Here is a 19,299-nt window from a genome sequence, read left to right on the forward strand (position 1 = left end):
ATTCTTGTTTCGTTAATGATTAATTATTAGGTTAATAGCTTGTTTGGATGGTTGTTACCTATTATATTGTATCGTATTGTTACTTTAAATACAATGTTTGTTTTGATTGTTACTTAAATTTTATTGTATCGTATCGTTAAATCCGTCGTTACGTAACGATGAAATGTGCCACTTTATGTACGACCGATTTGGTGTGGTCGCGTCGTTTCCTTATGTTTTTCTCTCAATCTCACCCTTCATTATTATTAAATAATTTTATTTTATTATTTACCCTACCTTTTTATATACTGTATCATAATATTTCTTTATAATATTACAAGTTTATTCATCATATTACTGGTATCATAAAATAGGTAAAACGATACAATTCATCCAAACATTCTATCCATTAAACATACATTATCAAACATACCTAACAACGATCCAAACAAACTTTAAGTTTTTACAAATCAACACTATGCGGGCTTTCAGCCTTGCTTTTCTCTCGCTGAGATTTTGATCACTGCCATTTTTTCTTTTTGTTTTTTCGAGTAAGAGATTGATAAAATAAAATAAATTGGCACTGATCACTGCCATTTCCACTCTTCCAGAGCTTTTTCTCACCTTTTTCCTCTCCACTAATAACACTAATGGCGGAATCCGATGAAACACCGTCACCGGCGACGACACCATCCACCGCCCCAATATACATTCACCCACGCAGGGAGCCATTTGAACACGGCCTATTACCGATCCCGAAGCTAATCTTCACCGACGGAGCACAAACCCTAGGTCCAATTAAGGACAAGCTATTATCCTCCCTTTCGTCCTCCGAGTCAAGTACTACGCACCACCGCGTTAACACGGAATCCATTGCTGAGTCTCTTCAGATCTCGCCCGAACAGGCTCGCCTCGTCCTCGAAACCATTGCTTGCGTTCTTCACTCCGATTCGGACCCTCTCGTTACCGCTAAGCCCTCCGAGGTCGGCTCTGTTGGTGTTAATGTGTTTGATTTGGTTGTATTTTTGTACATTCAGAGTTACAAAAGGTTGCTTCCTAAAGGACATAAGGATTCAGCTGCTGTAGCTGATGTTTGGCCTTCTACTTCGGCTTTTGACGGGTTCTTGTCCGCATTGTCGCCGTTGCAGGTCAGGACATTGTTCAAAACTCGGCATTTTTGTGATGTGTATTTTCTAAATTAGAGTAAGTTATATAAACATAAAGAATTGTCTACACTATCATGTCACTAAAGGGTAAGCCTTCTTAAATGTGGGATATATAATCCTGAAAACAAGACTAATTACCTGGTAAAATAGGTAAAAGGTGGCCTCATGGTGTAAAAATTTCTTACATTGTGGTGTATCTAACTTAAAACTCTTCTAATTATCATTGATTTGATTTGCCTAGTGATGGTGTAAAAATTCCTTACATTGTAGTGTATATAACTTAAAACTCTTCTAATTATCATTGATTTGATTTGTTTAGTGAGTTTTCTTTGCATTTTTTGGTTATTTATTGGAAGCTCTTAGTTGTAGTTATGGTTTTTGTGATAGGATTTTGATAATATGAAGAAGTTATAAGATGAAATGTTTACCATGTTGAAAAGAACTTGAGAACTAATAAAGTTTTGTACTTGGTGTCAAAACTTTATACTAAGTTGAATAATATATATCCAGTAGAAAAGTTTTAACATACTAGTTTATACTAAGTTGTACGCGGAAAGAGTAGCGGTGGATGTTGTGGCCCACAATTTGAACTTTATGGGTTCGGGATTCTAGGATAGACCTCAGTGATAATAACGGGGTTCATAATTTTATATTTGTACATATTTAGTGGATTTCTTAACACATATTTCGGATCTAGGCCAAAGCTATTGGGTTTGACCGAACCCATAGCTAACACCGTGGATCCTTCCTGGTCCTATGCATGGAATTTCATAAAATTGTAGATAGGCCTATGGATGTGCAAGTTTGCTCTCTTTTAATTCTTGGCTCTTGATGAAGGATGCTTCACCGGGATAGCTATAATATGAGTTTTCTATTCTTTTTTTTGTTTGGTAACTGGAAGCTTAACAATTGCTGACCTAATTTGCAAAATGTTAAAGTTCATTCCAGTGAACTTCAAATATTTATGAAGTAGTTTTTAAGTCATATGTTCCAAGCTTTGCTATAGCTTTTTTCTGAAGGGTAATAACAATTTGTTACAGTTGTTTCATAAGCCACTAACTTCATTTCAGCTATGTGTAATTCTAGATGAAGTACATCTTAGGCTTGAGGCTTAGAGTGTTAAAGTGGTTAAGTTTCTTATTTCTCCTAAGAGGCATGGTCTAAAGACTATACGTGAACTTGGAAGAAGCGAGATCTATTCAACTGAACTATTTCCAGTATTTTGCCTGTCATTGAGTCGTTTACAATATACAACAGAAATTGTTCCTTCATATTCTCGTTTTTCTGACTATGTTAAATGACTCCCCTTCTTGATCTTAACGAGTCTGTTTTCTTTATTTGTGCTATTCATTTAAATAGTGTGGCATGTACGATGAAACACACGTTGCACTGCTGTGAAATAATAACCAGAAGATTTGTTTCTATCGTTGCAGCTTGTACGTAGTAATAGCCGACGAAATATGCCATCACAATCTGATGAAGAGGCTCATCAGTTATCCTATTTACAAAAGCACCTGGGAAACATTCTGTCTCTTTTGTCAGAGGCAGTAGAAGGAGAGGGCGACGAAACACTGGTTTGTGAATTTCATACTTCATGTTTGTAGCACCCCTCTTGTTATTCAACATACATGGTTTAGCTGATATCCTATGATTTCAACATGCAAAGCTAAAAATAAAAATAAATAATTCTAAGGGAGTTGACGCGGTATGGCCTTGGATTCTATGCGGTTTTAAGTTGTCTTGCAAGCTGGGGTGTGAATGTTTGAGGGAGAAACATTGCGAATACAAAAGAATTGGGAGGAACATAAATTTTTGTGGTTAACTGCTACAACTAGAAAGTAACTGAGGTGCAGGTGGGGAGGTTTGTATGCCTAGCAATACTAATGGAAAAATCCACTGGTGAATGATGTATATCATCGGACGTTGTTTTCCCACTGCATCTACATGCTTGCCACTTGTCTCGATGTAGAACAGCTTCCATTCAAGTTTTTGCTTTACCTCTCTTAGACCCACTTGGTTAACAGGTTAAAGTTTTTGCTTTACCTCTCTTAGACCACTTGGTTAGCAGGTTCAAGTTTGATTTGTTGAATTACTTTGTCCTGGTTTTTATAAGTCATGCTTATGCAGTAAGACATTAACTATGCATCCAATCGATGAAAAAGATGTAATTATATCTGCGTTCATGTGACAGAGTCAACAGATATATTAAATCTTTTAGTATCATGTAAAGTTCACTTTTCTTTCCTATGAGGTATCTTGGAAGGTTTGGATTGTCAATTGGGTTGGTTGGGCTCGAAGCTCGACGGGTCTGTCCATTAAGATCAGGATTCAGGGATTCAGCCTTAGGTGAGTGTGAACTGAGCCAAGCGTGAGAATAAAGTTCAAGCAAGTGTGGGCCAGGACAAGTTCAACTCCCACTTCAACTTGTTCACTAAATAGTATGATTATTTCTAGTTTGCTTATGTGAATGTTATATGACAATTTGACTGGATAAAGAATTTAAAAAAAGAAGGAAACTTTTGACAGATAAGCTAAATGTGTATAGGATGCCCGAAGTACCCTTACCATCTTGTGATCCGAAAGATGCTATGTCATTCCTATAAGAATATTTTATTATATAAGAACATGTTATTAAGGTAAAATGAGAATACCAGAAGTAAATAGGTTCATCAGAAAAAGGTGTCTATCTTTTTGGAACATGCTGAAGAGGAAAGAGTGTCACATAAAATCGAATCATGTGAGTAGTTCTTTGTTTAGTACTTCAATATATACTTCAATAAATAGTTTGTACTCTCTTTATCCTGTATATAGAATTTAATATCATGTAGCCCCTTCTGGTAGTTCTAAAATTATTTCTACATTCTCTAGCCTAGGTTTATATGCTGTATTATCTTGTCTAGGCTCAGCTTGACCATAGAGTTTCATTGTTTAGAAGTTTTCTTTTTTTCACTCTGTAAACAAAACAAGCCCTCAGTCAAGAGGTTAGTTACCCTCTTCGGTATCGGCAGAGAAAGTACAGAAGGACAGTGACACAATAGCTCTAACATAAGCAAGCTGTCAAGAGGGAGTCAATAGCTCTTTGGCGTCAAGTACAGTTTACAAGGGTAAGTTTACAGTGGAGATGGATGGATTTACGTGGGAGGGATGTCATGAGATTATTTCTAGAAAGTAAGATAGTTTTTATTGTGAATATGTTCCGTTTTCATATCATATTTAGTAGTATCAAAGTGGGTTTTGTTTTCAAATAATATTTTCTGTTTCCAAATTCTATTTACCGATATCCTGGCTAGTAATGGTGACTGGGCGCTTTTTGTAGAAAATCATGTCCTTGTAAGTTTATACGTGGGTACACTACCTCGTAAGCAGGATTTCCCCATCAAGTCACTAAACTTCTTAACCAATCAAAAATTTTATCAATAGCCTAGAACATATCATTCGTTGGGAATCATCGAACTGTAGAGGTCCATCACCATGTATAAGATATCCTGCTCCTTTTTATATATTCGGGCCTGATACTTATGTGATTTGAGGATTTGACATGAGATAAGCACAGTTAGCCTCGGCATAGCTGATGATACTGAACCCTGGCCTTGTTGGATAGTTGTAGATATCACTGAAATTCATAATCATCAGCCCCAACATTTTTTTCTTTCCATCTATGTTCAAGCTCATGTCTTCTCGGGGAACATAAACATGACATTTTACATTTTAGTGATGCTAATCTCAAGAACAATCTAGGCATTAAGCAGCAGTGCTACATGAATTTTAAAACGTCCTCTATATCACAAAGGAGGCACGTCTGATCTTAGGTTATCGATCAAACAAGCTAATTGAGATAAGTGAAGACGATAGACTTGTCGAAGAAAAAAAGAAGGGAGATTATAGTTACTTGCTCACGCAGTTGAAATTCGTGTAGCCTCTGATGTAGAACTCTGAGAGATCAGGAGAGTTTGGAGGGAGAGAGAGAGCATGTGTGAATATCCCATCTCCAAATTGGCATTTGATGGAAATGATACTTCAAGTAACAAAATGTTATTTGTTGGGGGCTGTTGGTAGAGTCTGTCGTTTTTCTTTGATGAGTAAAAGGAGAGTCTGTCCTTTAACTATGTGGAAGAAGGTATATGAATGGGGGAGTCCAGTGAGGTACATAGTGGAGTATTTTCTCTAGAATTTGGCAATCTCCAATGCACTTAATTCCCATGCATCAAATTTCACAGGTTGTGTAAGGATAATGGCCATTAAATGGATTCTAACTGCAGATATGCCAGCCAAATGCACTTTTTATCAGTCTGGAACTGAGTGCACATGATGTTACCTGTCAGGCCTTCTTTTCCAACTTTTATGCCTCGTGATAGAATTCTTCCTGGGTGACGATTGGAGCCCTCTCTAATAACTTGGGGTAGTTATGATGCTCTCTGTTATGCTGGTTTCCACGATATTGTAGGATCTAAGAAAAACAAAATTCCCCTAGTAATTGCATTTTGTGAAACTCTCAGTGACAACTGATGCCAGGGAGTTTAGAAACTGAAACATCTAATGCTGAACCTGTCGCCTAAATTTATTCCTGTTTGCAGCCATTTCTCTACCTTTGTGTCATAGAGTACTGGGTAAAGATATGCTGTAAAGCTGACCAATTAGTGTAATTCCTTTAGGTTCTGTCCGCAGAGAAATTTGAGCATCTTGGTTTTCTATTCTATTTTGGTGAAAAGGGATCTGAGAGAATCCCATTGAGTCAGAATGCCCCATTTTTTGCCAATTCAGATCCAGACATGCCAGCTGTTCCTGTTCCTGCAGCTCAAGTACATGATTGGCTGCTACAAAATATAGCGTCTGCTCTGGAACGCATTACTGAGAGGGCTTCTGTGAAGGAAAATGGACCAACCAGTGCCATCGACCAGGATGTGCCAATGGCTGATGTCTCTGCAAGTTCAGTAAAGAGTTCATTGAGTCCTAGAGGCCCAAATTTCATTGAGGGAATCTCGAAAACATCATATGTACGTCAGCCGAATGATCTTAAAGGCTCTTCTGTGAAGGTAAATTTTAACTGACTTTATCTTATTGTTTTTATGCTAAAACGTAATTTTACCAAAAAAAACTGAATTTATTTTATTGTTGTTGTCAAAGATATAAGTTGCATGATTCAATATAAATTGATACTGCTTCTGTGAGACAAGTATTTTGTTGGTAGCACGGGAATCTTTCCTTAGTCTTTAATATTTCGATCTGGTCTCTAGAATTTTTAAAATAAAATCACTCCTGTGGTCTGATTTGAGGAGCTTATTCTGTGCTTCTTTTGCCACCATTTTAATGCATATTCTTGGTTTAAAATTGAATCATAACAAGTGTGCCTGAAATATTTATAATTTGTTGGTGCTTTCTGTCTAGAAGAGACAGGATTCTGTCTTACCCATTTGTGAAGTTATATCAAGATATAATATCGTCAAAATGGAGCTACTTTTTTCTACAAATGTCAGCATAAAATATCTGGAGTTGGTTTTATTTCAATCAGAATAGTAAAGATTCTATTGCAATCAGCTTTTGCACTATTCTCATAATAATACTGAATTTGACCCGTTCTTGTGTCGATATCCAATCGCTCTCTTCCTGGTAGAGTTTCTGATAGAAGGTCCACAATTCCCTTATCGAAGTCCTGTTCCTCTGTGCACTACCTGTCATCAATGGATATCCTTCCAGTATAATCCTTCTTCTTGAATTGGAAACACAGTAATGCGGAGCTTAGTTGCAGTGCAGTTTGGCTAACATTCCGTGTTTTTAAAAGAACATCAGACAATTGGGCTGGAACTTAAAGAACACAAACTTCAGACACAGCACACAGATAATAAGATGCTGCACGGATGCTCCAGAACATCATTTTTATTGAAGAATTTTAATTTCCAGTAATGTGCTGTAATCTGTGTATGTGCGCACTTGTCTTTGTGTTCTGATGTTTATTCTCATGGTTAATGCTATCATGAAGTTGGAAAACTAGAATTATATATAAACATTCTAATTTAGAAGAACTGTCTTTATATGTTTGTTATATTAGTTTAATATCTGAAGTTATTAATATTAATTGTGCACTTTGTCCCAAAAAAGGGCTGAATATTCTAAATTAACAGCAAGGAGAATTCCTCTTACATGGCATCATATACCTGAGAATCTGCTTGCTTAGTAGTTAATTCATTGAAGTAGTTTTCTGTTGGCAACTTATTTTGGGCCTCTTTGGTATGTTACTTCTTTTGGTTTCTCGGTTTCGTGTCTAACTGATCAGCAATAGCTTCAACATTATCTGGAGTTCTGGCTGTTGTTTGATTTATTTTTTTGACAATTTTAAAGCATCATTACTCATGTGTCCTAGAGGCTAGGTGTGTCAAGATACAAGTCCCTTGTCAGTTTGGCGATAGATCGTTCGAGGCTAGAAGAGAAATGCACCCTCAGAGTATGTGGAAAATGATAGAAAGAAGTATTGGATAAGTTGTTGGCATAGGGCTTTACTAGTGTATTAATTGAAAGCCAATAGACGTGCGCGGAGTACAAGATGATACTAGGAGAAGCACTAACTACCCAACATAGATTGGTGGTCTTGGATGTGAAGCAAAAGATTGGATTGGAAAAGTAGAAAAGTTGCATAAAACTGAATTCGGTACTGACACTAAAAGCTACAAAGCGAATAACATGTTAGGACAAGTTAGAAAAGGAGGGAGCATGAAGCTTAGTAATTACTGTTAATATACAATAGAAGGAAATAGATATTTACTTGAAGAAAGTACAATCAGAAGTATAAATGTGTCTAAAGGCTAGGGCCTTCATCATTTTCCTTTACTTGTCCAAGAAAAAGGGGGCTAGGGCCTTGACCTTAAGAATTGTGGCGGTGGAATGAAGTAGTCAAATAGTTGTTAAAGAAAAAGAAGAGTTATACAGGAAGTTACCTACAACAGAAGATGGATAAGTCTTTAAAAAGTTAGCGAGTTAAGAGAGAAATTGAGGTATGTGATTAGCAAAGGGCGAGGTGCAGCTTTAGATGGTTTATACAAAAGTTGATGCGGAAAGGGAGAAAGAAATGCATAAGTTAATACAACAGGGGAGAGGATAAAGACTTTGGACCAAGTTCAGTATGTTAAAGATGACTGTTGACAAGGTTTGACAAGAGACAGTGAGATTAAAGAGAAAATGAAGATGCTATAGCAATCAATTGCTCAACAGAAATCACAATGATAGCTTTATAGATCTTCGTACATTTGTGACAAAACCTTAGTTACATTTGTAGAGGTCTAATGAAGTAAAGGATGACATGATAATGGTTTAAAAACCTGTGATCCTGATAATTTTGAAGTGCTTGGAGAGATTGGAATACTATGCATAGTTAAGATTAACCAAGCTATTTTAATGTTATATTAAGGAGTAGAAAGTAGCCAAACTACTGGGGTATCCTTCATTTAGAATTGTGAGACATTCAAAATTGTGAAAATTATCTGTGATATTAACTTATGCGTCATGATGGAATGTCGATTAAAATTGATGATCATAAATCTAGAGATTCGTGGAGGATCAATTTAGATTTATGCATCGTCAGGTTGTATTTCTGATAGGGAAGTTGATGAAAGAGGAAGAGGAAGAGGATCTCAATGATAGTAGTTGCGCTAAATAAAGCTTATAATAGAAAGCAAAGAAAAGCCCTTTGGTTGATGCTTGAGATGAGAGGAACTTATATCAAATATATAAATGTCAAAAATATATAGATGTCATGAAGGATATGTATGATGGAGCGATCACTAGTGTGAAAATGGCGAAGAGAGATATTGAGTAACTTTCGTGGATTTACACCAGGAATCTGGCTTGTGCCCCTATTTGTTTACCTTTGTTGTGGATGAGTGAACCAACTTGCCCTGGTTGTAAATGATTTAACTGGAGGTATATAAGCTAAGGTTCCTTGGTGCATGTTTTTTTTTTTTGTTTTGCGTATAATATTCTGTCAATTAAGGAAACAAGAGAGATAATCAACCAAAAAATGGTATTATGTAGAAGCACTCTTAAGAATTGGGGTTTTAAGATATAGTAGTAGTAAGATAGAATATATACACCACAAGTTTTTCATTCACGTGAAGGTAAAGCGATATTTGATGCGATTGTAATGCTTAAATGCGGACAATTCACATATTTAGGCCAGTCATTCAAGGGAAAAGGCATGCCAGAGAAAGATGTTTTATTTTTTATCAGAATACAATGGTTGAAATAGAGGAGTGTGATGGAACTCATGGAAGTAATACGCAAATGAAAGATGCCTACCAAAGTAACAAAGTAAGTGTCATTGAGCAATTCTGAGACCAATAATATAATGTGAGGGTGAATGTTGGGCTTTTGGGAAACTTGGGCTTTTGAGGCCCAACATATCAACAAGATAATCGTCGTAGACAAGTTGTACATGATTCAACAAGATTAAAAATGATTGCATCCGATAGAGGATGCAAATAGTAGAGATAGATGGCAAAAAGAAAGTTCGCGTGAGATAGTTTAGCCAAGGCTTACAAACATCCATATGCATTAGTTCCATTTGTGCATGATGAGTGAAGGTGCTAAAAAGAGATGAGGCAGATATAAAATTACCTCAAAAAAATTGTTATGAAAGACCTACTATCTCTTGGGATTAATGTGACTTAGTTAAGAACTTAGGGGGGAAGCAAAGGATCCATACATGCAATACCAACTAGTATTAAATCTCAGTTGTTGTTTCACTTGTATTAGGTCTAGTGCTTGCCAAGAGCTTTTTAGTTTTCTTAGAACTCAGTATATAAATGTGGTTTAGAAAACTTCTTGTTTAGAGAATCCCTTAAGAATGAAATGGACCCGAATAGGAAAAATAGGTGTAGCGGGCTCGTATAGCCAACCGCAATTAGTTTGGAATTGAGGCATGATTGATTGGTCAATTGAAAGCCAATCTCATAAAAAGAGAAAGCTATGTCTTTAGGATGGAAATGGTTGATCAGCTTGTATGTGCTTCTTCAGCTATATGCGCTCAGACATTAATGTCTTTGGTAAATCCCAACTTAGTCTCAACTCCCAAAACCTTGTGAGGTGTTACAATTGTGGGCTAATGTTGTGGATTAAAACATGAAATGACTTTGCATTGGTAAAATCTTTAGCCTTTCTTTTTGCCTTGGTTAAAATGAATGCCATCTGTTCTTTAGGTGATGGTTCGGGCTTGTAATCCAACGATGACAACAACTACTCCCTCCATTTTAATTTGTTTGTCTTAGTTTGGTTTGGCACAAAATTTAATAGAGAGGAAGACTTTTGAAACTTGTGGTCTTAAGTATGCCATAATATTTGTGTGGCTATGTTCTGATGTAAATTCTCTACTTTTTTGTATACTTCTTGTATAATGGAGTTTTCTCCCTTTTGATTAATACAATTTAGGCAAAATACATAAGTTACCCCCTGAATTATAGAGGAAATCCCTGTTACACACTTTTACGGACGAAAATTACCGTACGCACTCAACCTTTCCAAAATGTGCCTAATACACACTACTTCTCCTACGTGGCCAACGCGTGTTTTACCAACAAAATAAGGCGTGTGAAGAAACAAAAATATATATCTGATGTTTTATTTGAACGATTCAAATCTAAACTAAAACTTATTTAACGGTTCAAATTGATTTTCCTTTTTCTTTTCTTTCTTTTATTCCTTTTTCTTTTACTTTGTTTTGTTCATTCTTCAACGAAACAAAAAGTCCTCCCATGTTTGTCTTCCACAATCCCCTATATCCCCAGACCGGCCTTTGTTTGTTTTCTTGTGAAGAGTTCAATAATGAAGCTTGATGGCCTATGAAATTTTAAAGGTAGAGAGAGATAGTGTTTTTTGGAAGAGAGATCTTTTGGGTTTCTCCAAATTAATGGAGATTGGTTGATGAGAAGGTGAATCTATGGTCGATGTTGTCTTCAATTAGAGCCTTCACTGCTCTCTGCAACTCTTTTTTAGTTCAGCCACCGCCTTGGCCGCCAGTGGCAGTCCTCCTCTGCCCTCTATGGTGGTTCTTGCCATCCTTGATTTTTATGAAGAATAAAATGAAATTTAAAGATTTTAGCAGAAAGATAATAAGTTCGACAGTAAATGTGTAGGCCTTCTTACTAAAAGAAGTTAATCCAGATTATTATTATGGGATTCTTTTAGAGTGAAAGAAAAATAATTTTAATGGAGATGTGAGGATAGGGATGATGCTGCGCTGGTAGTAGAGAACTTCACATAGCTGATTTTTTATTGAAGAATAGTGGTCGGAGATGGAAGGCAAGATTTATGGTGGCCGATCGAAGAGAAGGCAGCCATGGTGATGGATTTAATGAAGAAGATGTGATATAATTATAATTTAAAGGTTTTTTCTTTTTTTAATAAGTTAATGACATGTGTCACTATCTGATTGGAGCGTGAAATTACACATGTTTTGGAAAATTGGTCAAGAATAAAGTAGTGTGTATTAGATACACTTCTAAAAGGTTAGGTGTGTAAAAGGTTGCCCGTGGTCGAGAGGTGTGTAACAGGGATTTGCGTGCAAGGTCAATGGGTAAACTATGTATTTTGCCTACAATTTACCTTATCAAAAAAAATTTCTGTGGCTATAAAACTTTTGAAACTTTTGGTCTTAAACAAGCCATAGCATTTGTGTGGCTATACAAGCTTCCCATTAAGGAAATATAGAAATGTGCCAATCTTTTTGAAATGGACTAATAAGGAAATGGTGCCAATCTTTTTGAAACGGAGGGAGTGTGTGTCAGTCCCAAACAAGTTGGGGACTTGTAATCCAGTAAAAAATAATTCTGCAGCATTCTATCAACTTCTCTTGTATGCTTTGTGCAGTCATCTAAATTAGTTTAAAAAGAGGGACTTTTACATGGATCTTGATATTGAAACTTTCTCCATTTCATTTTTCTTTTTTCTGCTCAGGTTGTCAATTGCCATGAATCAGTCATTTACATTTTAGCACCTCTGAAATATGCTACAGTATACGGATGCTCTGATGCAACCATTTTCCTGGGAGCTGTTGGCAAGGTAGGTTCCTTGAGATTTCAGGAAGATTTGCGCGTTCCTTCTTAAGTTGGTATTCAGATTATCAATGTGCTTAAAATAACTATAGTTCTGCATTATGAACTACTTGTAAATTTTATCCGATATATGATGTATGCATATCATGCATTGTCATTTGTTTGTTTCCCACAATTATTCTAGATAAGTTTATGCTGTAAAGTAGTATTCTGTTCTCCTGTGTAGAGCACATTCCAAGTTTCCAACGCATGATGTTGTTGAAGGCTTTTATTTATGAAAAGCTAATTTTGTGAAGTATCTAGAAGTTTTAAACATTACTCCTTCTGGTCCACTTTAATTGATTTTTGGCTGTTTTCACACATATTAAGGAATTCACCTTTTAGCATTTATTAACAATGAAATTGACGATATTAACCTTACTTTGTTCATTGGAAATATAACAAATACTCCTAGGCTCTTTACTCCAAGGGTAACTTTGGGAAAAAAAAGTTAATTCCTTCTTGATATCTTAAAAAATCAAATATTGTGGACCACAGAAAAAATGCCAAAAAATCATTTAAAGTGGACCGGAGGGAGTATTTATCTTATTTTCTTGGTGATAAAGATACAAAGGCTTCTATATTTGATTAATCAATTGTCTTTGCGCTGGAAATTGACTAATTTAGGACATTGACAAATAATATGATTTTGAAGGGATGCGATGACAGGTAATATTGGGCTTACCTTGTCAGAAAATTTGGTTTCTCTAAGGTTTAATTCAATTGGAGCAGTTTGGTTAAGAATTCATTTAGTCTGTGCTGGCTTCAGCAGGAATTGTGAAAATCAATTGTGGATTTCAAACTTTGTGAGAGTTTGTTGTTACCTGGCACCCAGAGATTTTAGATTTGCATTCTTATTCTCTTCTCACGTACATGCTAGGCACGGAAAAGTCAGGTAGACATACATGCAATAAGATGAAAAAGAAAGAAATTCATGCTTTATCAAACTGATAATTTCTACTTTGTTGCTTTCTGCTGCCACTTAGAAGTCTATGCATGGTTCAATTTAGCCGTGATTTGAAATCTCAGTATAAAAACTAAACAGTTACCTGAGCTGTTTAATTCTTGGGTCATGATGTAACAAATGCCACAAACCATAGTTTTCGCTCGTCTTATGAGTTAATTAATTTACTACTACATATGGTTCACCATTATGTGTCCGATTCTCTAGATGAAATATGAGCATTCCCCTTTGTAATGTCTTTTACAGGCTGTAAGAGTTGAGCACTGTGAACGTGTGCATGTGATAGCAGCGGCTAAACGTATCTGCATCGTCAACTGTCGTGAATGTGTATTTTTCCTGGGAGTAAATCAAACACCACTTGTTGTTGGTGATAACCATAAATTGCAGGTGAATCTTAAACTTCTACGCTGCTGCTGAATGAATTTCATCTTATTCCATGGATCACCAAATCTTTCATTTTATTTTTAATGCTTATATGCCACTCACTCTGTGGCATCGAAATTCATTGCAAACTCAGAATGTATCCCAAGAGTCCATTTTGCATTTGCTTTTGCTATCATTGATCTTACACTAGCATTTGTTCTTATTTTTTATGACAAGTGGAAAATGACTAAAATATCGGCAGTTCCTTGGTCTTGGGTCAGTTTCATATCTGGATCCCTGCAAGAAAAAGGAGTTTCAAATAGACACCATGGAAGATACCTTATGAACCATGCAGCACTTTGTTTAGGTAATCTGAGGGTCCTATCTGGGTGCAAACTGCAAAATATAAGCACCTGAACAGAAACTGTTTCTGTCACGTGTCAGAATTGGGACAAGCACAATCGGAGATATGGCTGTCAGTTTACCGCAATTGAGAGGTTTGGAATCCAATTTGGTTTGTGGTAATCTTTTTGAAATGGTTGAACAGTGGAGATAAATTTAAGTTTTGCGATTTCATTAAATGATGGAGCAGAATGTGTGCCTAGTGGAATTGACTGTCTGTTCAATTTAGAAAATTGTCAGCTCAATTGAGAAGTTTGAGATACTAAACTTTGGCATGAGGTATATATGGATAGCCAGAGGTGAAAAATTCAACTTTAGGGATTCTAGGTGTACTTTACTTTATATTACCAGGTTCACCGACATCCCGGTTAAACCATGAACAATTTGCTAACAATAAGGAGGTCTAAGAAGTGATATTTGCAAAAGACAAATGATGGATAGTCTAACTCCAACCACGATAAGTGAACTTCGAGTCACCAACAGAGTAAAGTGGGAAAACGCCACTGTTTGCTTCTGGTTTGGGGGCTTTGGGGGTGGATTTGGGGTTGGGGGGGGGAGGTTAGGGTTTACTATACCCCCCCCCCCCCCTTCCCAAAAAAAAAGGCGAATTATGCTGCAATGACCTGTGACATTATCTTCCGTATCTTTTATACCCATCTACTAAGTCGTCTACTAATAGACGGTGCATCTTAATAGGTTTTATCTCGCAGCAGTAGTTTTTATTGGGCACATTGCTGATATGAATTCTGAGTTGGTGGCTCTTTTGCGTAAAGATCCACGTTTTGAGAATACTATCTTTACTATGAACGAAATATTTCTCTAAGCTGATTGCATTTAAGGATGCGGCCTAATGGTCATTGAAGTAGGAGGAGAACCACGAAGTCCGAGATCCATATCCCAGGGAGGCAGAAAATGCTAGCAGCTTGTTACCCATTGTATCATTTTGTATTGTTAATTTAAATACAATGTTTAATTGTTACGATAAATCTTATTGCATTGTATTGTTAAATCCAATGCTTTGTTACGTAAAAACGAAAAAGCCCATTTTATGTTACAACTGATTTGGTCTGGTGGGATCGTTACCTTATTTCTCTTTCCCGTTATGCTCTTATTACTTGATAATCCTATTTTACCATTTACCATGTTTTTCTATTTAACTCCTTATACCCTATTTTATCTTCATCATACTATAAGTTCTTCCTTCTCATCTACTTTAGACATCTCTACCATATATTTCAGGTTCATTTGCTACTCTTATATCCAATTAGAAACCACAAGTATTTCTCTTTCTTACTTCTTATGCAATCAGACATCTCTACCACATATTTCAGGTTCATTTGCTTGCTCTTATAGCCAATTAGAAACTACAAGTATTTCTCTTTCTTACTTCGTATGCAATTATTACGTACTAGTTCATGATTTCTCTTTTTTTTTTTTAACCTTGGTGCAATCATTATTTGTCATGATTTTTGTTTGTCGTTGTTTGCTTTAGTAGTATATGTTAAAAAACAGTAGCCAAGAAGGAAGTATATGACTATTAGACATGAATTGCGATAGACGTCTAATTCCTTTCAACTCTCAATCATAAGCATATTATCAGTAACACCAATATTTTTATGATTAATTTAGCGGCATTACCAGCAAAAACAACCAGTATATTTTACAACAAGGGTTTGTTAGTAAATTATCAATTATTATACAATACCATACAATCAAATCAAACAATAGAAATGTTACTTAACCACTAGAAAAGGTACAATCTATTTGAATTTGTATCCACAAAATAATATAAGACAATACAATACTTTATAAAACTATAAGTTATGAAATGATGGATAACAACCATCCAAACAAGCTGTAGATGATTTCTTCTCATCTATCTAAAGCCTTAGTGGGCGGATTTATCCGGTACCTGTGCTGGTGGGAGGTTGGAGGTACTCGGGGGAATAGTCGAGGTGCGTGCAAGCTGATTCATACACCACCGTCATAACAAAAATATTTTCCTAAGCTGACTGGGGCTTGATTAATGCATTTCTTTTTATTTTCATTATCAGATGTAAGAGTTGACAGTAGAGTGTTCTGTGTTTTCTCATTATATGCATCTCCATGCTATTTATTGTGACAGTTTGCTCCTAGCTTCAGAGTTAACAGTTCCACGGAATTTTTGATTCTGAGCGCCCTTCATGTTTCATGGTTTTATCAGGTGGCTCCATACAATACTTTTTACTCCCAGCTGGAGGAGCACCTGAATGTAGTTGGTATTGATCCAGCCATCAACAAATGGGATGAACCTGTGGCTCTTGGCGTTGTTGATCCACATGATTCGCTTTCACATCCTGCAGGTGTTTCTGATGTTCAGACTGAGTCCGCCAGTCGCATAGACCCCGATCAGTTCACTAACTTTTTGGTATGTTTAAACAATCTGGATGACGCGTTCATATTTGAGTTTTATTTTTCAATTTACATAGTATTGCGTCCAGTTTCAATCGTTCTGTATCCTTGTTAGTTTCCGAAACTGAAATCTGTATTCTGTCAAAGGAACGCTTGTTGAAAATCTGTTGCTTTATGATTATGCTTTGCATGCTAATAAGAACACATCTCTATGTCCACAGATTCCAAACTGGTTTGAAGGTGAACAATCTGGGTCAACAAAAAACAATCCATTCCCTTTACCTGATGCTTACATGGCATCGCAGCAGAGAAGGGTAAGTTGAAAAACTTTTACTTCTTTGTAATTATTTTGTATAACATTTGTTTACGACATTGCCATTTGTTGTTCTTATGCCTTCAGTAGTACAGTCCATTCCATGTTCTAATGGTTTATCTGAGTTGTCAATCTTTTGCTTAATCGTCATTCATACTTAATGTTTCAGCAAAAAAACTTGGAGGAGATTAAGCAGAATTTGCGGGAAGCTGAGCTTGAAGAGAGCCGGAAAAAGGAATTAACAACAGCTCTCCATCAGTGCTTTAAAGACTGGTTATATGGTAATTGTGATGGTTTAAATTTTCCTGTGTAATGGAAACTAGCTTGCTCCTTCTCTCTCACCCATTCTCCCATAATTTGTCAGCTTCAGGAAATATACGGCAATTGTACTGTCTTCAAAATGATTAGAGTTCTACAGAGGTCATGCAGCAGTTTGCAAAGACAGTAGCAGAAACACGACTTTCCCTGTAGATTTCGGTTTCGCCAAGCAAGTTCCTCTTTTTCCATTTCTTTTGGTGCTTGAGGTAGCTGATGAGTTTTAATGCTATTGCCTGTGCAGCTATGAACAAGTTCAAACTTTTGTACCGTTGTGCAGATTTAAGTTAGAATGGCTTTTTGTACTGCATTTCATTAAAGCAGAATGCATTCTCCTGTACTAATATGGTAGCTTGTATTTTTTACATTAGGTTCTCCATTTCTCCTGACTTACTAGGTTCTGAAATATAGCACTCTGTTTTAGCATTTGCTTGCTTTGGCTTGTTGGGTTCCTGTATACAAATAAGAGATGCTGAAGAGAGGCCAGTATTTTGTAGAACTGGTCACATTGACCCTGAAAAGAATCAATTTTGTATTCTAAATGCATTTCTGATAACCTGCATTTGTCTGCTCCTGCCCCCCAGGCGCCCAACCCCCAACAATATTTACTTTTGGTTTCTGCCAGTGATATGCTTGGACTTGCTTATACAGGATACATACTTTGACTTGGTAACTATAGCATTGAAGTTGTTGTCCAGTCCATCTCTTGTGATCTTGCTAATTGTGGTTTCTTCTCTGCCTAGCCTCCGTGGAGTTATCCGATACCTGTGTTGGTGAGAGTTAGGTGAAATAGTCGAGGTACGCACAAGTTATCTCGGATATCAGTGTCACAAAAAATGATGTTGCTATCCATTGTTTTGCTTTTGTTTATCATCTATGTTGAAACAATTGTTTGTATATGCGTTTGGATGAGATGAACAATTCAGTTTATTGGAAAAGAGAGAATTGAAATATATGATTTTAACGTGGAAAAAATTAATGGATGAGGTGAACAAGTCAGCTAATTGGAAAAGAGAAGATTGAAATATATGATTTTAACATAGAGAAAATTAACCTACACAGGTGTTTATACCACAACTCATGAATGCAAGACAAGTGTTTTTCGCACGCGCATTTTCCACTTAAGGATGATTAGGTGATGTATTTTCACTTTAATTATTTGGCTTCTAGGGTTAAATTGCTAGATTTGTTGAGACACTGTGATGTGGTTAACTATTTACCTTTTTGACAAGATTCTTCATCAAAGTTAAACTAGTGAGCGGATAAGCATTTCTGTTAATACATGTTTATTACCAAGTGTCTCGTCAACGGTCAATCAATAAACTTACTACGCTTCAATATCAAATTTGTGGTGGTTGGCTCGGTATATTCAATCCATTGTTTTCTAGTGCATTTTGTTCCAACCAAACGTTTACATAAGTTTCCAAACTCCGTTAGAAAATCAAAATTAGACATGCAACTTCAAGGTTTTAACAGTGGAAAAATGAGTCTGACTCGGCTATTTAGATGTTTTTTCTTACTTGTTGAATTGTTATTGCTCTACGAATATAATGTCAGGTGTTGAGGTAGTTTCGATATTTTAAAGAGAAAATCTCACTTTATATCCATTAAGTCCAAACTATTTTCTCTTAAATACCCAAACCTAAACTATTTACTTTTCCTACCTATGCTACCAAAACTATTTACCCGGCAAAATTAAACGTTACCTCGGGAAAAACCTTCAGAGGAACACGGGTGATGATTCACTTTGGAACATGACTATTTCTTATCTGTCTATAGTAGGGGTGTTAAACGGGTGGGCCGGGCCGGTCCGGGCCTGTGTTATTTGAACCCGTACGGGTTTGGTTCCGGGCCGGTTCCGGGCTAGGTCTTAACGGGTTTAACGGGTTCGGGTTCATCCGGGTAAAATTGAACCGTAAGGGTTACGGGTTGAGGAGGCCAGGCCGGGCCGGGTTTATTGTTTTTTTAATTTTTTTTTTGGAATTTTGTATAACTATTGTAAGTTATATTAATACTTTGTATTAATTTAAAGAATACAAGGAAGATGAGAAAAAATTGCACTTATTGGAAGTGCTACTTTTATTTCATAATTCAAATTTCAAACTTACAAATTGAAAGGTTTACATTTTTAACAACAAGTAAATTCAAAGGTTTTGCATTGCCTTAGTAAGTTCGTCATAATCAATATGAACTGAGTGACCTTCTTCTGGAGTGTTAAATTCGGATGGGTTACCATGTGTTAATATATCTCCAAGTTCCTCGTCTTCTGGGCTATCAACATCTTCACGTCCTTGATTTCTTCTTTCCGATCTAATCCAATCTCTGAAACAT

The 19,299-nt window shown here is 36.3% G+C and overlaps 1 protein-coding gene across 1 annotated transcript; it reads left to right on the forward strand.

Annotated features, from left to right (window-relative positions):
- LOC109223252 (TBCC domain-containing protein 1-like) lies at positions 422 to 17,528 on the forward strand. The gene is made up of 9 exons (XM_019387486.1): positions 422 to 1,127; positions 2,579 to 2,719; positions 5,798 to 6,178; positions 12,084 to 12,188; positions 13,431 to 13,571; positions 16,153 to 16,356; positions 16,562 to 16,654; positions 16,823 to 16,934; positions 17,018 to 17,528. Exons 1-9 carry the CDS (start codon positions 630 to 632, stop codon positions 17,059 to 17,061), a joined length of 1,719 nt encoding a protein of 572 aa, XP_019243031.1. The 5' UTR covers positions 422 to 629; the 3' UTR covers positions 17,062 to 17,528.

The sequence above is a fragment of the Nicotiana attenuata genome, chromosome 3 (assembly GCF_001879085.1).
Source record: "Nicotiana attenuata strain UT chromosome 3, NIATTr2, whole genome shotgun sequence".
In the NCBI taxonomy this organism is placed as follows: Eukaryota; Viridiplantae; Streptophyta; class Magnoliopsida; order Solanales; family Solanaceae; genus Nicotiana; species Nicotiana attenuata.

What these genes read in the sequence shown, in the direction of transcription:
- LOC109223252 (XM_019387486.1), top strand. Translation starts at nt 630, where the DNA reads ATGGCGGAATCCGATGAAACACCGTCACCGGCGACGACACCATCCACC. An exon ending in GTGATAACCATAAATTGCAG is followed by an intron (nt 13,572 to 16,152) that starts GTGAATCTTAAA and finishes TGGTTTTATCAG; the next exon opens with GTGGCTCCATACAATACTTT. An exon ending in CTTTAAAGACTGGTTATATG is followed by an intron (nt 16,935 to 17,017) that starts GTAATTGTGATG and finishes ATAATTTGTCAG; the next exon opens with CTTCAGGAAATATACGGCAA.